Source organism: Amblyraja radiata, chromosome 2 (assembly GCF_010909765.2).
Source record: "Amblyraja radiata isolate CabotCenter1 chromosome 2, sAmbRad1.1.pri, whole genome shotgun sequence".
Classification (NCBI taxonomy): domain Eukaryota; kingdom Metazoa; phylum Chordata; class Chondrichthyes; order Rajiformes; family Rajidae; genus Amblyraja; species Amblyraja radiata.
In genome coordinates, this window is record NC_045957.1 from 12,038,204 (window position 1) to 12,059,739 (window position 21,536).

Sequence of the window (21,536 nt, forward strand, 5' to 3'; positions counted from 1 at the left end):
CCTGATGGGCTGAATGGCCTAATTCTACTCCTGTCATTTATGACCTTGTGACCTTATGTTAAATCTGGGGGGGGGTTTACGCAGCCCGTCCAACTATAATGTTTTGCACCAGTTGATGAAACAATGTCAGGCGATCTGACAAGATAATTATTTCACAATCGTATGTCAGTTTACATATCAGGAGCATTCATCTGTTTATGTGAACCAATGCCAATAAATTGTTCTAAACAGGAAACAAATACCTTAGGTTTTACTTCCAAACAACTTGCTGGCTTGGGGTTTGTATCTGGGAATCACAAATATGTGTGATAATTTGTCTAGCAGTCGAGAGCATCACACACACACATTCATTCAAGCTCACACCATTTACACACACACTCTCATACAAGCTCACACCCATATACACACGCACATTCATACAAGCTCACATCTGTATATACACACACTCTCATACAATCTCACACCCATATACACACACACTTTCATTCAAGCTCACACCCATATACACACACACTAATTCAAGTTCACACCCACATACACACACACACTCATACAAGCTCACACACATATACACACACTCATACAAGCTCAACCCATTTACACACACACACTCATTCAAGCTCACACCCATATGCACACACATACTCATTCAAGCTCACACCCAGTGGCGGACTGGCCAGGGTGTCAGCTTGCCCGATGGCAAGTGTGCCCCTGATGAAGTGGGCCCCCCTTGTCTCCTGGCGACCAATATTTTTAGACCCAGTCCGCTACTGCTCACACCCATGCACACACACACTACACTGAATATCACTCCTACAGTCGTTAAACAGAAACATAGAAAATGGGTACAGGAGTAGGCCATTCGGTCCTTCGAGTCAGCACCGCCATTCAATATGATCATGGCAGATCATCCAAAATAGTAAGATTAAAGGAGAACTTACCAGTTTGATCTTGATTTTATGAGGAGTTACGATGAGCGATTACGTGAAGAAGGGCCGTCCGTCTGCGTGCGCGTCAATCTTCAAAGCAGCGGTGTTAAATCACAGATAACTAAGAAGACCTGAGAATAGTAAGATTGTGAAAAAAAACTAGAACTTCCATGTGACCTTGATAATATGAGGGTGGGAGCGGAGGGCACGTAATCGCTCATCGTAACTCCTCATAAAATCAAGATCAAACTTAAAACTGGTAAGTTCTTGTTTAATCTTACTATTTTACTTCGGAGTCACGTGAGTGACTACGTGAAGATTTCAAAGCTCTGTGATTTTACGCCGGCTACGAATCCAGGCGTCACTCACTGAATGGATTGACCATGGATGAGATTATTGTTAAAGCATTCAGACATAACGTAGTTAGTAATGACACTGATGCTTTAAAATAAAGGAAAAAATAAATGTTTTATTTGCTTCCCCTCCGAACCTGTGGGAAAGCTAGGTCTGGGCGGCGCGACTTTCGTCAGCAGCGGCCTCTGCAGTCCGTCTGCGTTTTTATTATTTTATGTCTTATGTTTTTATGTAGTTTTTGTTATTTTTGTTGGGGTATGTGTGTGGGGGGGTGGGGGTGGTGTGGGGGGGAGGGGGTAACTTTTAAATCTCTCCCTGCACGGGAGACCCGACCTTTTCTTTGTCGGGTCTCCATTGTCGTTGGGGCTGCAACGAGGAGCGGCCTCCAACAGGAAGACCGGGGGCTGTGGTGCCGACTACTCACCTCACCGTCGCGGAGCTGGCTGAGTCCAGAGCGGGTGGAGCTGTGGTGGACGCTGCTGCGACCCGACCCCCGGAGATTCGGTGGCTGCAACTGCGGGTTTGGCGGGCGGCACCAGGAGCCCGCGGGTCCCTGGAGGGAGACCGCTTTTCAGGGCTTCCGCAACGGCGACTTCTCCCACCCGAGTTGCGGGGTTGAAGAGCACCTGAGCGGGGCTTTACAGCACCGTCCCGCGCGGCTTGGAATGGCTGCGGGACACCGGGGGCTCTAACACCAAGAACCCGGTGTGCGACCTTGCATCACCCGGCGTGGCTTTAATGGCTGCGGGACAATTCGCCAACGCCCGCCGGGGGCTTTGACTTTGACTTTGACTCTGACATCGGGGGGGAGAGTGCAGTGGAGAGATAAGTTTTTTTGGCCTTCCATCACAGCAATGTGATGGATGTTTATGTAAATTATGTTGTGTCTTGGGTCTATTTGTTTGTAATGTATGGCTGCAGAAACGACATTTCGTTTGGACCTCAAGGGGTCCAAATGACAATAAATTGAATTGTATTGTATTGTATTGTATTGTAACAGAACTTAAGATGGCACGAGCAAATACCCCTGGTCCGATTATGGGTTTATTATAAAACCGCTGGAACGTTCTTTCGTTCACCCATCCTGCAGCTGCTAGGATGTCATCAAGGGGCACGTCCATCGTTCTTGCTGCCGACGTAGATGCAGCCCTGGTGGAGTGAGATTTAAAGATATGAGTATTTATTCCCGCTACCACCATTACCTCCTTTAACCATCTGGAGATAGTTTGTGTCGACACCTTTCGGTGTGGTTTCTTGTGGCTGATGAGGAACGATTGTTCTGAGCCTCTGAGGTTTTCCGTGACTCTCAGATAGTGGTGTAAATGTGTTACCACACACAATCGTTGGTCCTCTGGATATGCCAGGAACTGGATCTTCATCCCTGGCATTCCTGGCCTGCTCTGTTTGATCAGGTCCTTAACAACGAATGTTATATTATTCGTGTTGCTGGTCATGTAGTCCAGTCGTAGTTTTTGTAGTGTCTGGACTCTTTGGGCTGTTATTGGCGCCATCAGCATTACCACTTTCAATGTTAGTTTAGACAAAGATAAGGCCGTTGGCTGTCACCACTGACGAAGTAAGGTCAGTACCATGCTCACATCCCATGTGTCCGTGTACCTAGGCCTTGGGGGTATCGAATTGTAAATTCCCTTCATTAATTTTATTACGAAGGGGTGCGTTCCTATCGGCCCGTGCCCTGCCTCCAGTGTCAAATAGGAGGATAGTGCACATCTGGCACTGTTGATTGCGCTATAACTTAATTTATAGTCATAGTACAGGGTTGATAGGAACTCCAAGACATCCGTTATCCGAACTGTGTTGTATGCTATATCGTTTGCATGGCAGAAAGCTTCCCACTTCTTAATATGAGTGGCGTACTGTTTTTTGGTACTGTCCCTCCATGCCTCACGTGACTCCGAAGTAAAATCAGTACCCCGCATCTGCTTTCTCCCCAGGTCCCTTGATTCCGTTAGCCTTGAGCGAAATCTAACTCTCTCTTGAACACATCTAGTGAATTGGCCTCTACTGCCTTTTGCGGCAGAGAATTTACAGGCATTCCCTCTCTCTATCCCTCCCCCACCCAAGTAGCACTAGCTTCTTGTTTTCACCCTACAAACAGCTAACAATGGCCTGTTTCCTTCATCATCATTACCTTTTTGCATATCTTTCATTCATCGTTCTTTATCTCTCCACATCACCGTCTATTTCTCTCATTTCCCTTATCCCTAACCAGTCTGAAGGGTCTCGACCTGAAACGTCACCCATTCCTTCTCTCCAGAGATGCTGCCTGTCCCCACTGAGTTACTCCAGCTTTTTGTGTCTATCCACAGATAGACAGTCTTATTTCAATTTTCAAACAGTTTCTCTCTTGAAGTGAGACTCTACTTCGGCCCTCGTATTGCCATAACATAGAAAGATAATTCACTGGGAGAAAGGCATTGATGAATATATGGATCTGCAAAGGCCAGAAGATGGTATTACCAGTGGTCAGCAATGTTAAGGCACACCGCACAATTAGTTCCTTGTTGCAAAGCATATCATCAGAAATGAGTGTCTCCAAGGCGCCCCATGTACAACATGAAAAGAATCACATCATTGTAGAGTGATACGTTTGTCGAGAGTATGTTTACAGCGACTACATTTTTCACATGATTAATTTTGACAGTAGCTACAACTTGTTTAAACAAAACTAATTGCATCGCCTGTGTGCCAAAAAAATGCCTCCACTTATCCCGCCTGTGATTGCTTGAATGTACAGTTTACAAATGCTTTTACCATTCTGGTTTGTTTTTTAGTTACACAGCAAATTGTAAATATACAGCCAGTTTTTCAATGCAAATAACCAATGGAAGAATGAGGAGGTTGTAAAATATGACTTCTCGCAAAGTTTAATAAAGGTATAATTTAACTCCCGGTCTGGGTTATTTATGAATTGAACTGTTTGTTAAATGCTTTGAACTCTGGGTGACACGATTTGGAATGTGCGTGAATGTAAAGAACTTTCACATTACATCATGGGTTTAGCTCATATTGAAAGCCTTTAACCTCCTGTTAATGAGTAAATCATGTATTGCTTCTGTTGCTTGGGTCACTGGGATCATCATTAGTATTTTGAGGGTCGCTGTGCTGCAGTTTGCAGTTTTCCCCACAAAATTCCCCACAGGGCCATTGCTTGTGACATCTCGACGTTCGTTCTTTCCATTTTTCGCAGGTTGCTAAAAAGACAACACGGGGAGAAAAGATGAAATACGAAGGTAAGCTAGCCAATAACATAAAAGAGGATGGCAAGAGTAGTTTCATTGTATAAAGGGCAAGAAAGAGGCAAGAGTGGACGTTGGGTCGCTGAAGAATGATGCTGGAGAAGTGATAATGGGGAATAAAGTAATGGCAGAGGATTTGAATAACTTTTTTGCACCAGTCTTCACAGTGGAAGACACCAGCAATGTGCCTGAAATTCAAGAGTCAGCCTTGATTGAATGACGGAGTAGACCTGATGGGCCGAATGGCCTAATTCTACTCCTATTCCTTATGACCTTGCAATTGTAATGCATTTTTATGGGATCTGACCATACCTGACAAGGCCAGCATTGCCCACCCCCTAACTCTGCTGAAGATGGTAATGCTAAACTCCCACCTTAAACTGATGTGGTCTTTCTGTTTGGACCAGGGACTCACCCGGAAGATCTGGTTCTCCCGCCACGGACTGAGGGCCCTCTCGCTGTGGACAGTGGATGGAGGACCCTCCTGGTGGGCCCTGCTCGCCCACCCAGAGTGAAAGGAGTCAGGCAGAGGGCCCTGTAGGCGGACTGGCTGCGGGACGGGTTGCAGTGACTCGACGGTGGAGTGGGCCGCTGGAGGCCCTGCAACAGCCTGGTGCTTGGCTGGTCTGGGCGCCGCTCCAAGAGGCCGAGCGAGCGGACCACACGCGACGTCCCGCCATGGAGCACTGTGCGGCTATGCTTAGCCAGCCGGACCCCGCAACACCACTTGGTCGATGGACCTTCATGGTGAGGTCAAGAACCTTGCACTTACAAACAGGCACGGAACTCGCTATCAAAACATGGAGGGGACCGGGGTACAGGAGGGACACAATTTTTTGGCGGCCGCACGCGCATGCGCACACTCGCACACGAGGCTTCAGAGGCTCAGTCCAGCGCTAAATGCAGCTCAACTCTGCCTGTCTCGCCGGGTAAACCTACAGCCCTGCCTGTACTGACGGGCGCTGCTTCTCCGCGCTGGCCATATTTCCCACAAGCCCAGGCAGGTTAACCTGGCGGGACAGGCAGAGTTGAGCTGTGGGCCTGGGGGTACAGCTCGCGTCTGACTCCCGACCTCTCTTGCCACCTGTGTGGAGGGGGGAGGGGGCACTCGGGTGGGGACGGGACAGCGCCGGAGACCCGGCCGGGATCAATCCTGGCTGCGGATGAGGCGCAGGTCTGTGCCGCGTCTCCCTCCTCCAATCACCGCACTCTATCCTCAGTCCCACCCCCCCCTCCACTCCTCCCTCCTCCAATCATAGCGCTGAATCATCATGTCCCGCCCCCATTGCCTGCTGACCGACGTCTCTCTCATCCAATCGGCGCCCTCGATCAGCAGTCCTACCACCACTGTCACGCGGAAAGCGGAGATTTTAAAATCCGGATGACAAAAACTTGGGGGGATGTCTCCCCTCATCACAAAACATGGGGGGGGGGACGTGTCCCCTCTGGTCCCCCCAGGTTTTCCGCCCCTGCTTACAACAACTGGGACTTGAAAATGGCGCCAAAAACTGGAGACTCTGTACTGTGTCTCAGTGTACCACTGCCACACACCTGTACTGTATCTGGGATGCTTATGTAAGATATATCTCAGTGCTCAGTGTAGAGGAGGAAGTGGGTTTAAGTGTTAATGTGTACGTGACTGGGGGGGTGGATGACAAAATGTGTTGCTACAGATTGCATGGTGCGCGTGAGTCTGCTTTACTTACTTAGAATTGCAAGCTCATGAATAACAGGAGGTTTTTCAGAACTGCAAAGGGCGTTGTGACTAAAAAGGGACGATGCCCGATACCAAGTCGAACCTCAGAGAAAAACAAATCTGTTCTGGACATGATAAGAACCGGTGCAGGAAATGTGCTGACTGGGTGATTTGCTGGACCTGCGACTACTCATGTACTGTGTCCTCCATAATGTTTGCGACAAAGACCTATCATTTATTTATTTGCCTCTGTACTCCACAATTTGAGATTTGTAATAGAAAAAATTACATGTGGTTAAAGTGCACAATGTCAGATTTTATTAAAGGGTATTTTTATACATTTTGGTTTCACCATGTAGAAATTAAAGCTGTGTTTATACATAGTCCCCCCCATTTCAGGGCACCATAATGTTTGGGACACATGGCTTCGCGGGCGTTTGTAATTGCTCAGGTGTATTTAATTGCCTCCTTAATGCAGGTATAAGAGAGCTCTCGGCTCCTAGTCTTTCCTCCAGCCTTTCCATCACCTTTGGAAACTTTTATTGCTGTTTATCAACATGAGGACCAAAGTTGTGCCAATGAAAGTCAAAGAAGCCATTATGAGACTGAGAAACAATAATAAAACTGTTAGAGACATCAGCCAAACCTTAGGCTTACCAAAACCAATTGTTTGGAACATTATTAAGAAGAAAGAGAGCACTGGTGAGCTTACTAATCATAAAGGGACTGGTAGACCAAGGAAGACCTCCACAGCTGATGACAGAAGAATTCTCTCTATAATAAAGAAAAATCCCCAAACACCTGTCCGACAGATCAGAAACACTCTTCAGGAGTCAGGTGTGGAATTGTCAATGATCACTGTCCGCAGAAGGCTTCATGAACAGAAATACAGAGGCTACGCTGCAAGATGCAAACCACTGGTTAGCTGCAAAAATAGGATGGCCAGGTTACAGTTTGCCAAGAATTACTTAAAAGCAACTACAGTTCTGGAAAAAGGTCTTGTGGACAGATGAGACAAAGATTAACTTATATCAGAGTGATGGCAAGAGCAAAGTATGGAGGAGTGAATTAACTGCCCAAGATCCAAAGCTTACCACTTCATCTGTGAAACACGGTGGTGGGGGTGTTATGGCCTGGGCATATATGGTTGCTGATGGTAATGGCTCACTTATCTTCATTGATGATATAACTGCAGATGGTAGTAGCATAATTAATTCTGAAGTGTATAGATACATCCTATCTGCTCAAGTTCAATTAAGCTTCAAAACATTGGCCGGCATTTCATTCTACAGCAAGGCAATGATCCCAAACATACTGCTAAATCAAGTTTTTCAAAGCTTAAAAATTGGTCAATTTTGAGTGGCCAAGTCAATCACCCGATCTGAACCCTATTAAGCATGCCTTTTATACAGTATGCTGAAGAAAAAACTGAAGGGGACTAGCCGTAGACTGAACACTGCTATAATTTATACACGGTGAAACCAAAATGTATAAGAATGTATAAATATTGCCTTTATTAAAATCTGACAATGTGCATTTTAACCACATGTGATTTTTTTCAAAATGACGGGTCTTTGTCCCAAACATTATGGAGGGCACTGTATAAATGTACTGCCTGTGCACAAAATAATTCAGTGGGACTGCAAGCAGCTGGCAAGTGTGTGACTCTCCCACTTCCATTAGCTTAATAAAGTTGTGTTTTTACTGTGAGCATCAATGTCTGACGGCATTTATTACTCCAGAGCTCGGGCGAGCTTTAACATCTACAGTGATACTTGCACTGAACTCTATACAAAAATGAATTTCACTGTACATCGGTACATGTGACAAATCAGGTACCATTGAACCATTGAAGCATTGAAAGTGCTGCTGGATTTGGATCCACCATTGATAAAGGGATAAACTTGTATTTCTGAAGGCATACTGCCACAGTAATAATGGCAGAAGAGTTCCAGGATTTAGACAAAATGATGATGAATATCTGGCATACATTTATAGACTTCCGTTTAAACCAGCATCTACAGTTAATTTCCTAAACAAAGGCCCCAGCACTGAAATCCGCATTAGACTAGAAATCACAAACTTCGAATCATAAAAGCATCTTTCTACCACCATCCTTTACCTCCTATCACCAAGCCAATTCTGGACCCAATTAAACAACCTTTTGGGAAGTCTAACATGGGCAGGAACTACACAGTGAATGGTAGGCTCTGGGGAATGTTATAGTGTTATAGAGCAGAGGTATCTAGGAGCGGTGGTATCTTGTTCCTTGAAAGTGGCATCACAGGTATATAGGGTGGTCAAAAAAGTATTTTGGCACATTGGTTTCGAGTATGGAAGCTGGGAGGTCATGTTGCAGTTATATAAGACTTAGGTGAGACCGCATTTGGAGTATTGTGTTTAGTTTTGAGCACCATGTTATGAGAAAGATGGTGCCAAGCAGGAAAGGGTGCTGAGATTTACAAGGCTGTTGCCAGGACTTGAGGGCCTGATCTATAGAGAGGTTGAGCAGGCTAGGGCGGTATTCCTTGGAGCGCAGGAGGACGAGGGGTGATGTTACAGAAGTGTACAGAATCAGGAGAGGAATAGATCAGGTAAACTCACAGACTCTTTTGCCCAGTGTAGAGGAATTGAGAACCAGATGACTTTGTTTTAAGGTGAGGAGGGAAATATTTAATAGGAACTTGAGGGGTACCATATTTAACAAAGGGTGGTGGGTGTATGGAACGAGCTACGGGAGGAGTTCATTGAGGTAGGTTATATCGCAACGTTTAAGAAACATTTGGACAGGTAAACATAGAAACATAGAAAATAGGTGCAGGAGTAGGCCATTCGGCCCTTCGAGCCTGCACCACCATTCAATATGATCGTGGCTGATCATCCAACTCATTATCCTGTACCTGCCTTCTCTCCATACCCCCTGACCCCTTTAGCCACATCTAACTCCCTCTAAAGATAGCCAATGAACTGGCCTCAACTACCTTCTGTGGCAGAGAGTTCCAGAGATTCATGGTACATGGATAGGATAGGTTTAGAGGGATATGGGCCAAATGCGGGCAGGTGGGACAACTTTGTAGTTGGAACATGTTGGTCGGCGTGGTCATGTATGGCTGAAAGGCCTGTTTCCACGCTGGATGACCTGTCTTGGATGCTATGTGCATTAGCCTTCTTGACCAGCCTATCTTCTGGAACCCTGTGAAATGCCTTACTAATGTCGATAAAGACGACACGCCATGACTTTGTAAATCTTCTTAGAGTTATCTCCTCAAAAAACTCTTTCAAATTAGTGGTGGGATTCACCACAAAGCCATGCTGACTATCCCTAATCAGTCGAAATGTAGGAAGGAACTGCAGATGCTGGTTCAATCTGGATGGACACAAAATGCTGGGGTAACTCAGTAGGTCAGACATCGCAGGAAAGAAATGAATTGGTGAAGGAGGGTTTTGACCTGAAACGTCACCTAATCCTTTTCTCCAGAGATGCTGTCTGACCCGCTGAGCTACCCCAGCTTTTTGTGTCTAATCCTGATCAGTCCCTGCCTTTCCAAATGTACATAAATCCTATTCCTTAGGATTTTCTCCAATAAAGTTCCTATCACCATGCGAGGCTCACCAGCCTGTACTTTATCTGTCTTATCCCCACAGACCTGCTTAAATAAAGGAACAACATTAGCTGAGTTACTCCAGCATTTTGGGTCTGACTTTGGTGTAGCAGTCTGAAGAAGGGTCTGGATTCAAAACGTCACCCATTCCTCCTCTCCAGAGATGCTGCCTGAACCGCTGAGCTACTCCAGCATTTTCTGTCTAACATTACTTTCTGACACCTTACCTGTGGCTAATGAAGATGCCACAAATCTTTGTCAGGGCCCCAGTTATCTGTTCCCTTGCGTCCAGTACCATCCTGGGCTAGATCTGGGGATGGGGAATTGTCACCCGCTGTATATCCCACAACATCTAATGAGATGAGAAAAACATTTTTCACACAGAGAGTGGTGAATTTGTGGAATTCTCTGCCACAGAATGTAGTTGAGGCCAGTTCATTGGCTATATTTAAGAGGGAGTTAGATGTGGCCCTTGTGGCTAAAGGGATCAGGGGGTATGGAGAGAAGGCAGGTACAGGATACTGAGTTGGATGATCAGCCATGATCATATTGAATGGCGGTGCAGGCTCGAAGGGCCAAATGTCCTACTCCTGCACCTATTTTCTATGTTTCTATGTTTCTAACACCTCTTCCTTAATCTGAACTGCTCCACATTATCCAGGCACCCATCTCCAATCTTTATTTCCCTTGGTGTAGAGAGGCCGGGCGTACTTACTTAGGACGTGGCCCACTTTGCCTGGTTCAACACCAGCATTACTCCTCGAAGGTCCTACTATTTCCCCTGCTACCTTCACACTCCTGATATACTTTAGAGAACATCTCGCAGTGGCAGCCAGGAAGAAGGCTGGAGTCAAGTGGTGATGCTTGGGCGAACTAAACAGAGTGCCTTGACTTTGGCTGACATTCGAGCGAAGGAAGGAAGTTTGTCTCACGGCGGGCCGGTGGTGCTTGCGACAGCTGCAGAGGCTTGGTGACACTAGCGTGCGTGTGAAAAGTAACCCCCGGCCCCCTTCCTCCAGGTGAGAAAATGCCAAAAGCCAAATCAACGGCTGGCGAAAGTGACACGATATTGATGTCGGTAACCGTAGAGAAGGCAAAACCGTTGAGAAGGCAAATCCGAACTATTTTAAAGAACGCACGGCATGGAGTTGCTGCTGTGGAGGAGATTCATCCGACCAGCTGGCACTTGGAACAAGGGAGGCTGCAGCTTTAAGAGATTCGCACCGTTGAAATTATATCCACCGATATGCAGAGCCAGCAAAGGCGCTCAATAAAGTCAGTGGCTCTCTCACCTTCTCGGATTGCAACCCCTATCAGTGTTACCGGGGGTCATCTGAGTTCTTGATGTGCACGTTAACACGAGGCTTTAAGGTGACCGTAATTATTTCTAAGCACAAAAAAGAAGAATCAATGATCCCACAGTATTCGAGGAATGCAGCTGGCTGGACCTAGATTTTGGTGGAAGTCCATTCTCAAGATTCCCCACATTGCATAAACTAACATCGCCACGCCAAGCGGCGACATGGAATGTAAATACTGGAACTTGCCTCCAACGCAAAACCTGCACACGGGGAGGGTTGCAAAGCCTTTACACAGAGTGGGGGGTTTTTTTTTTTTGGAAGGGCGAAATTTTATCGTTTTAAGCTGATAATGCGGTTATTGATGCGGAAGGAAAAGTTAAAAACAAAAATACTGGTCTATTACCTGTAACCAGAAAATGGAAGAGTTAAGCAGTAGGAAAATAAAGGATTCCCTCCCCTCCCCTTGCCTGTTGCCATTCTCCCTACCATTAAAAACAAGACTGCAATGCAGAGCAGACTACCATCTGCATTTGACGAACTGAAACACATGGGGATCACGTTCACTCTTTTAGATGTACTTTCGTGCAAACTGATGACTTTGCATTCATTATTGAGCTGGGAACTTCCAAAGACGTACAGGTTAACCAAGTAGGTTCTTTTACTTTAGTTTGGTTTAGAGGTACAGCACGGAAACACCACCGAGTTCGCGCCGACCGGCGATCCCCGCACACACTAACACTGTCCTACACCCACTAGGAACAATTTACACTTACACCAAGTTAATTGTACGTCGTTAGACTTGTCTTGTGTAATTTACAAGTGTAATTTGTAAAGTACAAGTGTAATTTGTAAAATAAAATGTGTAATTTTTTCCTAGTGTGAGTAGGGTAGTGTTAATGTGCAGGGATTGCTGGTCGGTTCCCTTCAGCCTGTTTCCGCGCTGTATCTCTAAACTAAAGTAAACTATCCTCAGGGGTGTGCAACTGTAATCACCTTTGAGACCGACTCGCGAGGTCGCAACCTTTAGACTGCAAAGACCAAGGAACTACTGCACGTTACGCCGATCGCCAGGGCAAAGAGCCGGAGAGGAAGTTTCAATGTAAATAGGTCAATTAAAAAAAATAAAGGATTCTTCAGAGCCGCCATTCCAGCTCTTCCGCCGTTCGTTCCAAGCCGGCTTGTGTTTGTCATTCCTGAGTAGGTCTTTATTTACTTTGCCGACTGTCTGATTAAATAATGTGGTAAAATGTACACGCGCCACCCACAGAGCTGTGTGCACTGCTTAGCTTCACAGCGCACATAACACGGCAAGAAAACTGTTAATATGCAAGAATTGAGAGGTTTAACACACATGTCGTTGTTAATTATGGAACATGAGTACCAATTTTAAAAAAAAGGAGTAAATCGTCTCGTTCGCCGAACTGTAAAATGGTCAGTGGCGCAAGCCCATAGTATGAGTGAGTTCTTATAGGAATTTTACATTTTAACATTTTTTATTTTTTTTAAATTGACTTTCAATGAACCCTCTCCTCCCCGAAAATTCAGGTAGAGTAACCTCGTACTACCACTCAAGTTTACGGTAACATTGCCTTGTTAAACTTGAGGAGGCCATAAAACCGTCGTATGTGCTGGATGAGCTGCCTTGATTAAGTGAGACTGACCCACAGAGATGGGTCTAACTGTCCCACTTCTAACCCTGATTGACAGTCTAATGCTGGTCCCGGGGGGCATCTTTTCAGCACTAATGTGCAGCCTTCCCAATTACTTTTAAATTATCCCTAATCTGCCATAAAATTACTGTGTGTATTTGGGCAGAGTTTCTTTTTATGTCGGCCAAAAACTGCCGCTAAATTAAATAAAAAAAGAATAAAATGCCCTTTTATGAGGAGCGTACATATGCCTGAACAAGGCTGAACTGCTTGCAACTATAGGTCGGAGCAATTGCCATGGAGTTTTTTTTTACAGCTTGTAGTCTATAATACTTGTCCATCGCTTCAATTAGGAGCAAAAAAGAGAGGGCTTTGTAACGCAATTGTCTTGCTAAGGAGAGCGCCTTAAATTGGGGGATTATGTGAGTTGGACCACCTGTAGGGCATTCATGTGTATTTCTATATGTCCGGGCCTGTGCCTTACTGCCTGCAGTCTGGTCAACAATACAGAAAAAAACTGTTTAAAAGACTGTCCTTCGTTCCCTTCATGCTCACTAACTGTTACAACTCGTCCCCCCGTTTAAACGAGTTAAGTCCAAAAAAAAACCCCGTCCCTTTTACTACATTTGAAGGCACCACGGTGGCCTTGAAAACAAGCAGGAACCAAGGACTGATGAGAGAGAAAGACGGGAGGGGGGAAGTACTTCAAGCTTGGAAACGAGACATCAAAGTTATTGGATTCAAAAGGCTCACCTACAGATTAACCCTATTGAATTAGCCCTCGTTTAAGAAATTATGTACTCAGGCACTGGGCAGGCAGGTAAAAAGTCCAACAAATACCAAAACAGTTTTCCTCCTAAACTAACATTCCTCCACATCCTTCTCCCATAAGTAAATGTACAGGTTTCCCGCTGAAATAAGAGTCTCCAGAGAGGATGTCTGCAAACGTGATTAAATCAAAAGATGTTTTATTGTCAAAATAGAATAATTGCTTCAAATATTTCTGTTGCTCTGGCTGAAGTAACCACTAGATTTTTTTTAATACAAAAAAATTTACATACTCTGTATATACTTAAAAAAACACTTTTGTTATGTACACAATTTACAAGTTTGTGTTCATAGTACAAATAATTATATAAATACAACTTTTTTGCAAGAAACCCGTATTACATGGGATATTTTTTTTTAAACAGGATTTTTTAAGGCCGATTGATGCACCCAATGTGTTAAGATATGTCAAGCACGCCATTTTTATTGTCCCTCGGTTTAAAGTTACTTTAGCAAATAGATGCCAGCAATTACGAGGGTTTGACTCTGCAGGATAAAACAGAACTCCAGATAGTTTTTTTTAATATATAAAGTCCCTGCTCAGGAGCAATACGCAGCAGACAATGCTTGTCCTCCGACATTTTAACATCTCGTGGATGTCCTGTGCATATAACACGGTTCTAAGATTTAGAAGCATTAGTTCTGGTCAGTCCTTCACTTCTGACTAATGGATACCATTAGACGTTCATTAACGTGTTAATAAAGATGTTGGGTGAGAATCTTCGAGGAGAGTGAGGGGGGTTAAAAGGGTCTTGTGACGAGGTGTCAGACCTGGGACAGTGGCACTTGCTTAGGGTAGGACATTGAGCTCGCCGTGCCTGACCTCCAGGTTAAGCCGGTGCTGGCGTCGCTGTACAAGGATCCGCCTGTCCCTTTTCTGCCCCAACAGCAACGCGTGCAGAAAGCCCTCCACGACTCCAGCGTCTTGCCCGACCAGATCCACACGCCCGACGTGATGCCCACCAGTAGACACATGAAGTACTTGAGCATGAAGACGGCGTAGTCGGGTTTCCTGGCCGCTTCCCCTCCCTGCCCCCTGTCACCGGGGCACCGGCAGTTGTGGCTCAGCTCCCAGCTCGGCCGGTTATGCTGCTCGTAGAAGTAGCAGGCCACCACGATGGTGGCGGGCACGGTGTACAGCACGGTGAACACCCCAATGCGGATCATCAGCTTCTCCAGCTTGTCGGTCTGGGCTCCCCCTCCTTGTTTGATGACCCTCCGGATGCGAAAGAGGGAGATGAAGCCGGCCAGGAGGAACATGCTGCCGATGAGCAGGTAGATGACCAGCGGAGCCAACACGAAGCCCCGCAGGTTGTCCAGGTTCTGGTTGCCCACGTAGCAGATGCCGGCCACCGGATCGCCGTCCACCGAGCTGAGAGCCAACACGGCGATGGACTTGACGCTGGGCACCAACCAGGCGGCCAAATGGAAATACTGCGAGTAGCCGGCGATCGCCTCGTTGCCCCACTTCATGCCGGCAGCCAGGAACCAGGTGAGGGACAGGATGACCCACCAGATGGAGCTGGCCATGCCGAAGAAGTAGACCAGCAGGAAGACCACGGTGCAGAGGGCCGGCCCCGTCGTCTCGTAGTGGACGTGCTGCTCGGAGCCGAGCTGGCGGCGGCCGCAAGCCACACTCTCATGCCCCGCCACCAGCCTCACCAGGTAGCCGGCCGACACGAACAGGTAGCAGGCGGAGAGGAAGATGATGGGGCGCTCGGGGTACTTGAAGCGCTCCATGTCGATCAGGAAAGTGGCCACGGTGGTGAGCGTGGAGGCGAAGCACAGCACTGACCACAGGCCGATCCAGAAGGCGGCGAAGCTGCGCTCGTCCGCCGAGAAGTAGGGGTCGTAGCACGGCACGGCGCAGTTGGGCAGGCGGCCGGTGCTCACCCGGTTGTAGAGCGGGTGCCTCTCGCTCTTTAGCTGCACCATGGGGGGCCGGCACAGGCAGCCCGCCTGGCAGGAGGTCGGCGGCTGCGGCTGAGCCTGTCCTCCACCACCACCTCCACCCCGGCCTCTCTCCGGCTTGTCCGGCCTCCTGGTGGGTTGTAGCGGGGCGGCGGGTGCGGGTGCGGCCGGGGCAGCGCTGCGGAGCTCGGTGCGGTTGTAATCCATGCACAGGGTGTCGGGGCTGTCCTGCCGCGGCAGCCGCTCACACCTCATCCTGTCGGGCCAGGCGAAGCCGTACTGCCGCATGAGGGGGGCGCAGCCGGCCTTGGCCCGCTCGCACACGCTGCGGCACGGCGGCAGCGGCTTCTTGTAGTCCTCCAGGCAGATCGGCGTGTACATGCTGCACAGGAAGAAGCGCAGGTCGGCCGAGCACTGGATCTCCACCAGCGGCCAGAACTGGTGCACCTCCAGACCCGCCTCGTCCTGCGAGTCGTGGTTGAACTGGTTGGGCATGTAGGTGTAGTTGTAGCCGATGCCCTTGCACAGGGGCACGGTGATCTCCTGGCACGATAGATCCTTGCCCGCGGCCCCGCTCGATCTGTGCATTAATGCCAAGACGTACAGCAGGTAGACCTCCAGCAAGCAACTCTCCATGTCGCCAACAGCCTCTCCCCGACTGCTCGCTGCTTATTTTCTTTCTCTCTCTCTCTCTCTCTCCTCCCACCCCTCCTCCTCTTTTTGCCCGGCAGACTGTTTATAAACACCACCAATATAGATCCTTAAATAAACGCAGAGTGTGACTGTGAGCGTCCCCCCACCCCCCACCCCCCCCTGTTCCCCCCCCTCCGGATCTCAGCACAACATGCGGATCAGATTCGGCACATTTTAACTCCTTCAGACTTGGCCACGGAGCGACAGTCCACTGTATACATTGGCGACAGGCAGGGGCGATCAAACATTAGCCTTGCAGGCGTGAGAGCAAGATGGCTGGACACCACCTCTTCTCGAATTTTTTTTTTGTTTAAATAAAAAGCACAACTTCACACAGTTCCTCTCCTAACTTTGTGTTTTTTCCCCCTTCTTTTGCTTGGAGACTGGGTTTTCCCTTTCGTTGGAGCCGGTCAGTGGCGATTACAAGCGGAACCTCGGTGGTGCAACCTTCCTGATGCACAGATCCTCGCTGCCTGCACTCTCTCGCAGCGAAATAGAAGAGCTCTCGAAATCAATTTCAGCGCCGCGTCTCATTAGTGTGCTCCGAGTGTGCAGAGTGCCAGCGACTGCTGTGTATTTATAATAGCTGGCAGGCCAAATCCCTCCTCTTCCAGAAGCAAATCCCCAATCGCAGGGGGACAGAGGCGGGCAAATCCCTCGTCTCAACCCTTACCCATTTTACAGGGTGACTGGCTGTTCCCAGAGGTTCTAGGCGTTTAGCAGGTTAATTTTCGCTTGTTAGGTCTTCGCAGGGGGTTGTCCTAAATCTCCACCCCCCCCCCCCCTCTCGAACGGGAGTTATGCGTTTTTTTTTAACATTTTAAGTGAAGCACTGATGTTTCATTTGGCATTGCCTGGGATTTCACGCCAGGGTTGGAGTTGTTGGATCAGGAGACAGGAACCCTCCAGGTTTGTCGAGAAAGCGAGTGGCGAATTTGAACAAAACAAAACAACAAAACAATAACAAAAACGCCACACAAAAAAAAGAAGTGGCGGGTTTCGCTCGTCGCTCTGCGAAGTCGCGGGGACTCCAGTCCGAGACGAAACACACACACGCACACACACACACACAGTAAAAGGCGATAGAGAGAGAGAGAGATTGCAAAGAAACGGATCGATTATCCCGCCAATCTTCTCGTGATTCTCCCTGCCTCTGCACATTGCTCACTTTATGATCGGACGAGTTTCAGTAAAGGCTTTTTTAGGAATTCAGAGTATGATTTCTAAAACAAAAAAACCTCGGCTCGCCTCTGTCACCAGTGAATCAACTTGACTGGTAAAACTTTATGATAAAATTAAAATCTTGTTTATTTTAATATGTTCTTACATTTTAAATTGCCCTCGAAGGCGAGGACCCCCCCCCCCGTGTTATATGATGCAATGTACATATTACTTTAAAACATGTTCCCATTATATCGTTATACTTCTGAAAGCGCAAAACAACAGCAGACATCTCTTGACCGAGCATGTAATTGGGCGGTTTGGGTGGTTAGGTTAAGGGTCCCGAGGTTATCCGAATATGACATCTTTATTTTCTTTGTTGCAACCTCCCAGCGCATAAATAGAACTGATTTTTTTCTTTCAAACTTCCAAAAAAGCTACTGAAATTTGCAGAGCAACATTTCAGTCTGAAATCTCCAGAGTCTTGTAATATTATTAGAGTTTTTTATTAGAATACTATTAGAAGCATGCTAGTAAACATATCTTGAGCACAAATATAGCTTAAAATTGGGCATTCTGAATAGTTAACTGCACCCATGTGTTTAAGATTAAAACAAATATATTTACTCAATCTTGTGGTCAGGAGCCAATTTAAAAAAATAATTCTGCTGCACTCCCTCCAACTGAAATCAAGTGACTGTGAACCATAATGTTTCCTTTAATTTTTAATTTTTGCAGAAATATTACAAAGGATTTAGGTTAATGATCCTGAATACTGTAAAACATGCTGGTATAATCCATTGCCTGTGATTAATAGGAGCCATGCTGCTCAGACATATTACTACACAGTTAGTAACATTAGTGGAAGCGCAAAAATAGCAAGGCTTTGCAGTTTGCAGGAGCAACAGAAGACTCTTGATTCCTGACGTCTTAATCTTTGAAGCAATATTTTTAACAGACCTACACTTTTTAGCCTGGACTGTGGATTTGATAGCTGGTTCCACCCAAGTACTTCTGCATTGATATGTTGGGGACACATATTCTACAGTCACAAAAAGCTGGAGTAACTCAGGCAGCATCTCTGGAGAGAAGGAATGGGTGATGTTTCGGGTCGAGACTCTTCTCCAGATTGTAATGACTCTCACATTATGACAGAAACTGTAACACTACCGAGTGGTAGGATTTTGGAAGGGTGTCGGAGGTTTTGGGGAGAAGGCAGGAGAATGGGTTTAGAAGGGAGAGATAGATCAGCCGTGATTGAATGGCGAAGTAGACTTGATGGGCTGAATGGCCCAATACTACTATCACATGATCTTATGACATTTGCTACAAAGCAAAGAAATAAGCCCTATTATTTGAATGTGAGTCTGAAGACAGTTTCCAACCTCAAACATTGTCTGTCCCTTCCCTCCTCAGATGCTCCTGATCCGCTGAGTTCCTCCAACATTTTGCTCAAGATTCCAGCACCTGCAGTCTCGTGTGTCTGTCTCTACGGTCATAAGTGATTGGAGTAGAATTAGGCCATTCGGCCCATCAAGTCTACTCTGCCTTTCAATCATGGCTGATCTATCTCTCCTAACCCCATTCTCCTGCCTTCTCCCCATAACCTCTGACACCCGTACTAATCAAGAATCTATCTATCTCTGCCTTAAAAATGTCCACTGACTTGGCCTCCTCAGCCTTCTGTGGTAAAGAATTCCACCTATTCACCAGCCTCTGACTAAAGAAATTCCTCCCCATCTCCTTCCTAAAAGAACGTCCTTCAACTCGAGGCTCTGACCTCTAGTCCTAGACTCTCCCACTAGTGGAAACACCCTCACCACATCCACTCTATCCAAGCCTTTCACTATTCTGCATGTTTCAATGCGGTCCCCCCCCCCTCATTCTTCTATTATTTAAACAGGCTCATCTATACCAATCATCAACTAATATCAGTCTTAGTTTTCCAGTAAGTCATTTTGGGACTCTCAAGGAGGGAACACGAGATAAGAGGGAGACTGGAAGTTTTTTTTAATGTAATAAAATTGTTGATTTAAAGTACATTGAAGATCAATACTGGATTTCCTGCTTTAGGGTCACAACTTGGTTTTGGACTGAATTGTTTATACATGAGGTAAAATGGCAAACTTTCCAGACTTCTCAACGTAAACCTCTGAAAAAGCGTTTCTGCAGTGTAGTCAAAGTTGAGTCCTCTAAGGTTAAAATGTTATGTGTTTTTTCAGGATGAGACGAGGCCAGTGATGTATGTGGATTGTTCCCCAGTTTTGTTTGGATTAATTATTGCCATCAAATAGTCCATAGTTCAACCCAAAAGGTTCAGTTTGCATTCTGGTTTGATGTAGCTGAGATTAGGCAGCATAGCAGGTGGGAAACTACATTTGGTATCAAAACCTGTGGCTATCAAACTGTACAACTCCTCCTACTTCTGTATGGTATCGTATCGTAAAACTCATATGGGAGGATTCGGTTCAGATCAAACTCAATTAAATGGCTTTCTCATTTTCAAAATCCTATGTCTGAAAAAAAGGGATAGTTTGCAAAAAAATCCGGAAGTGAAACATGAAAAGAGATTCTGTTGCAATACTGTCATAGATTATTTTATATCCTTGACTTGAGAATAAAATATCTTTTATGGTGGCATTCATTTAGTAGCTCTCCCTGACACATACATTGTCCACATGCAGTTTAGGGAACTAACTCACAAAGTAAAGTGATAAGGAGAAAGATTAATTTATACGATGCATCATATAAGGCTTGGATAGAGTGGATGTGGAGAGGATGTTTCCACTAGTGGGAGAGTCTGAATAAACGCACGTCCCTTTAACAATATTTGTTTTACTTTGTGCTATGGCAGTGGGTAGTTTTGTATTGCAAATATTACTCTTGTAAAGAATTGATTCAAATTATTTTTGGTTAAAAAAAAAAGGAGGAATTTCTTTAGTTAGAGGGTGGTGAATCTGTAGAATTCTTTGCCACAGAAGGCTGTAGAGGCCAAGTCAATGGACATTTTTCAGGTAGAGATAGATAGATACTTGATTAGCATGGATGTTAGAGGTTATGGGGAGAAGGCAGGAGAATGGAGTTAGGAGGGAGAGATAGGTCAGACATGATTGAATGGCGGAGTAGACTTGATGGGCCGAATGGCCTAATACTACTCCTAACACTTATGACCTATAACCATATGATTATTATGACCTTACAATCTATTTGGTGTACAGCGATTAGATAAATATTTATTAATTTCGTACTGGTTGAATATAGAACCTGGTCACCAGGGAACTTCCTACGTTTTCTCAGCTAGTTTCATATAGTGTCCATGAATCAGCAACTGGACCATAAAGTCAACATCTCTTCCAAAGAACGATGTTCTGATAATGGTGCACATGATATCAGCCTGGAATATATCTTTTTGTTTACTTAATGGGATGTAAACCCACACCCTTCATAACTCTATGGTAAGGGTGACAATAAAATAATCAAACTAACAACAGTGCATGATAGATAAATTCGATCCTGACTGCAGATGCTTTCAGTATGGAGTTTGTACTACATTCTCCCTGTGACTCTGTGGGTTTTCTTTGGGTTTCCTCCCACATTCCAAAGGTGCATACGAAGAAAGACTGGATAGACTCGGTTTGTACTCGCTAGAATTTAGAAGATTGAGGGGGGATCTTATAGAAACTTACAAAATTCTTAAGGGGTTGGACAGGCTAGATGCAGGAAGTTTGTTCCCGATGTTGGGGAAGCCCAGAACAAGGGGTCACAGTTTAAGGATAAGGGGGAAGTCTTTTAGGACCGAGATGAGGAAAACATTTTTCACACAGAGAGTGGTGAATCTCTGGAATTCTCTGCCACAGAAGGTAGTTGAGGCCAGTTCATTGGCTATATTTAAGAGGGAGTTAGATGTGGCCCTTGTGGCTGAAGGGATCAAGGGGTATGGAGAGAAGGCAGGTACAGGATACTGAGTTGGATGATCAGCCATGATCATATTGAATGGCGGTGCAGGCTCGAAGGGCCGAATAGCCTACTCCTGCACCGATTTTCTATGTTTCTATGTATCTATGTGCAGGTTTGCAGGTTAATTGGCTTCTGTAAATTGTCCCTAGTGTGCAGGATAGACCCAGCATACGGGTGATTGCTGGTCGGAGTGTA

General features: G+C 46.1%; 1 protein-coding gene across 1 annotated transcript; it reads right to left on the minus strand.

Annotated features, from left to right (window-relative positions):
- Nucleotides 1-275: 275 nt before the first annotated feature.
- On the minus strand, nt 276-16,829 carry fzd8 (frizzled class receptor 8). Its single transcript, XM_033042150.1, has 4 exons — nt 14,379-16,829; nt 13,265-13,270; nt 5,845-5,850; nt 276-286 (listed from the first exon to the last, which is right to left on the minus strand). Exon 1 carries the CDS (start codon nt 16,164-16,166, stop codon nt 14,385-14,387), a length of 1,782 nt encoding a protein of 593 aa, XP_032898041.1. The 5' UTR covers nt 16,167-16,829; the 3' UTR covers nt 276-286; nt 5,845-5,850; nt 13,265-13,270; nt 14,379-14,384.
- Between the last annotated feature and the right edge of the window lie 4,707 nt (nt 16,830-21,536).

Coding starts and splice junctions, on each gene's coding strand:
- fzd8 (XM_033042150.1), bottom strand. CDS start 16,166: ATGGAGAGTTGCTTGCTGGAGGTCTACCTGCTGTACGTCTTGGCATTA.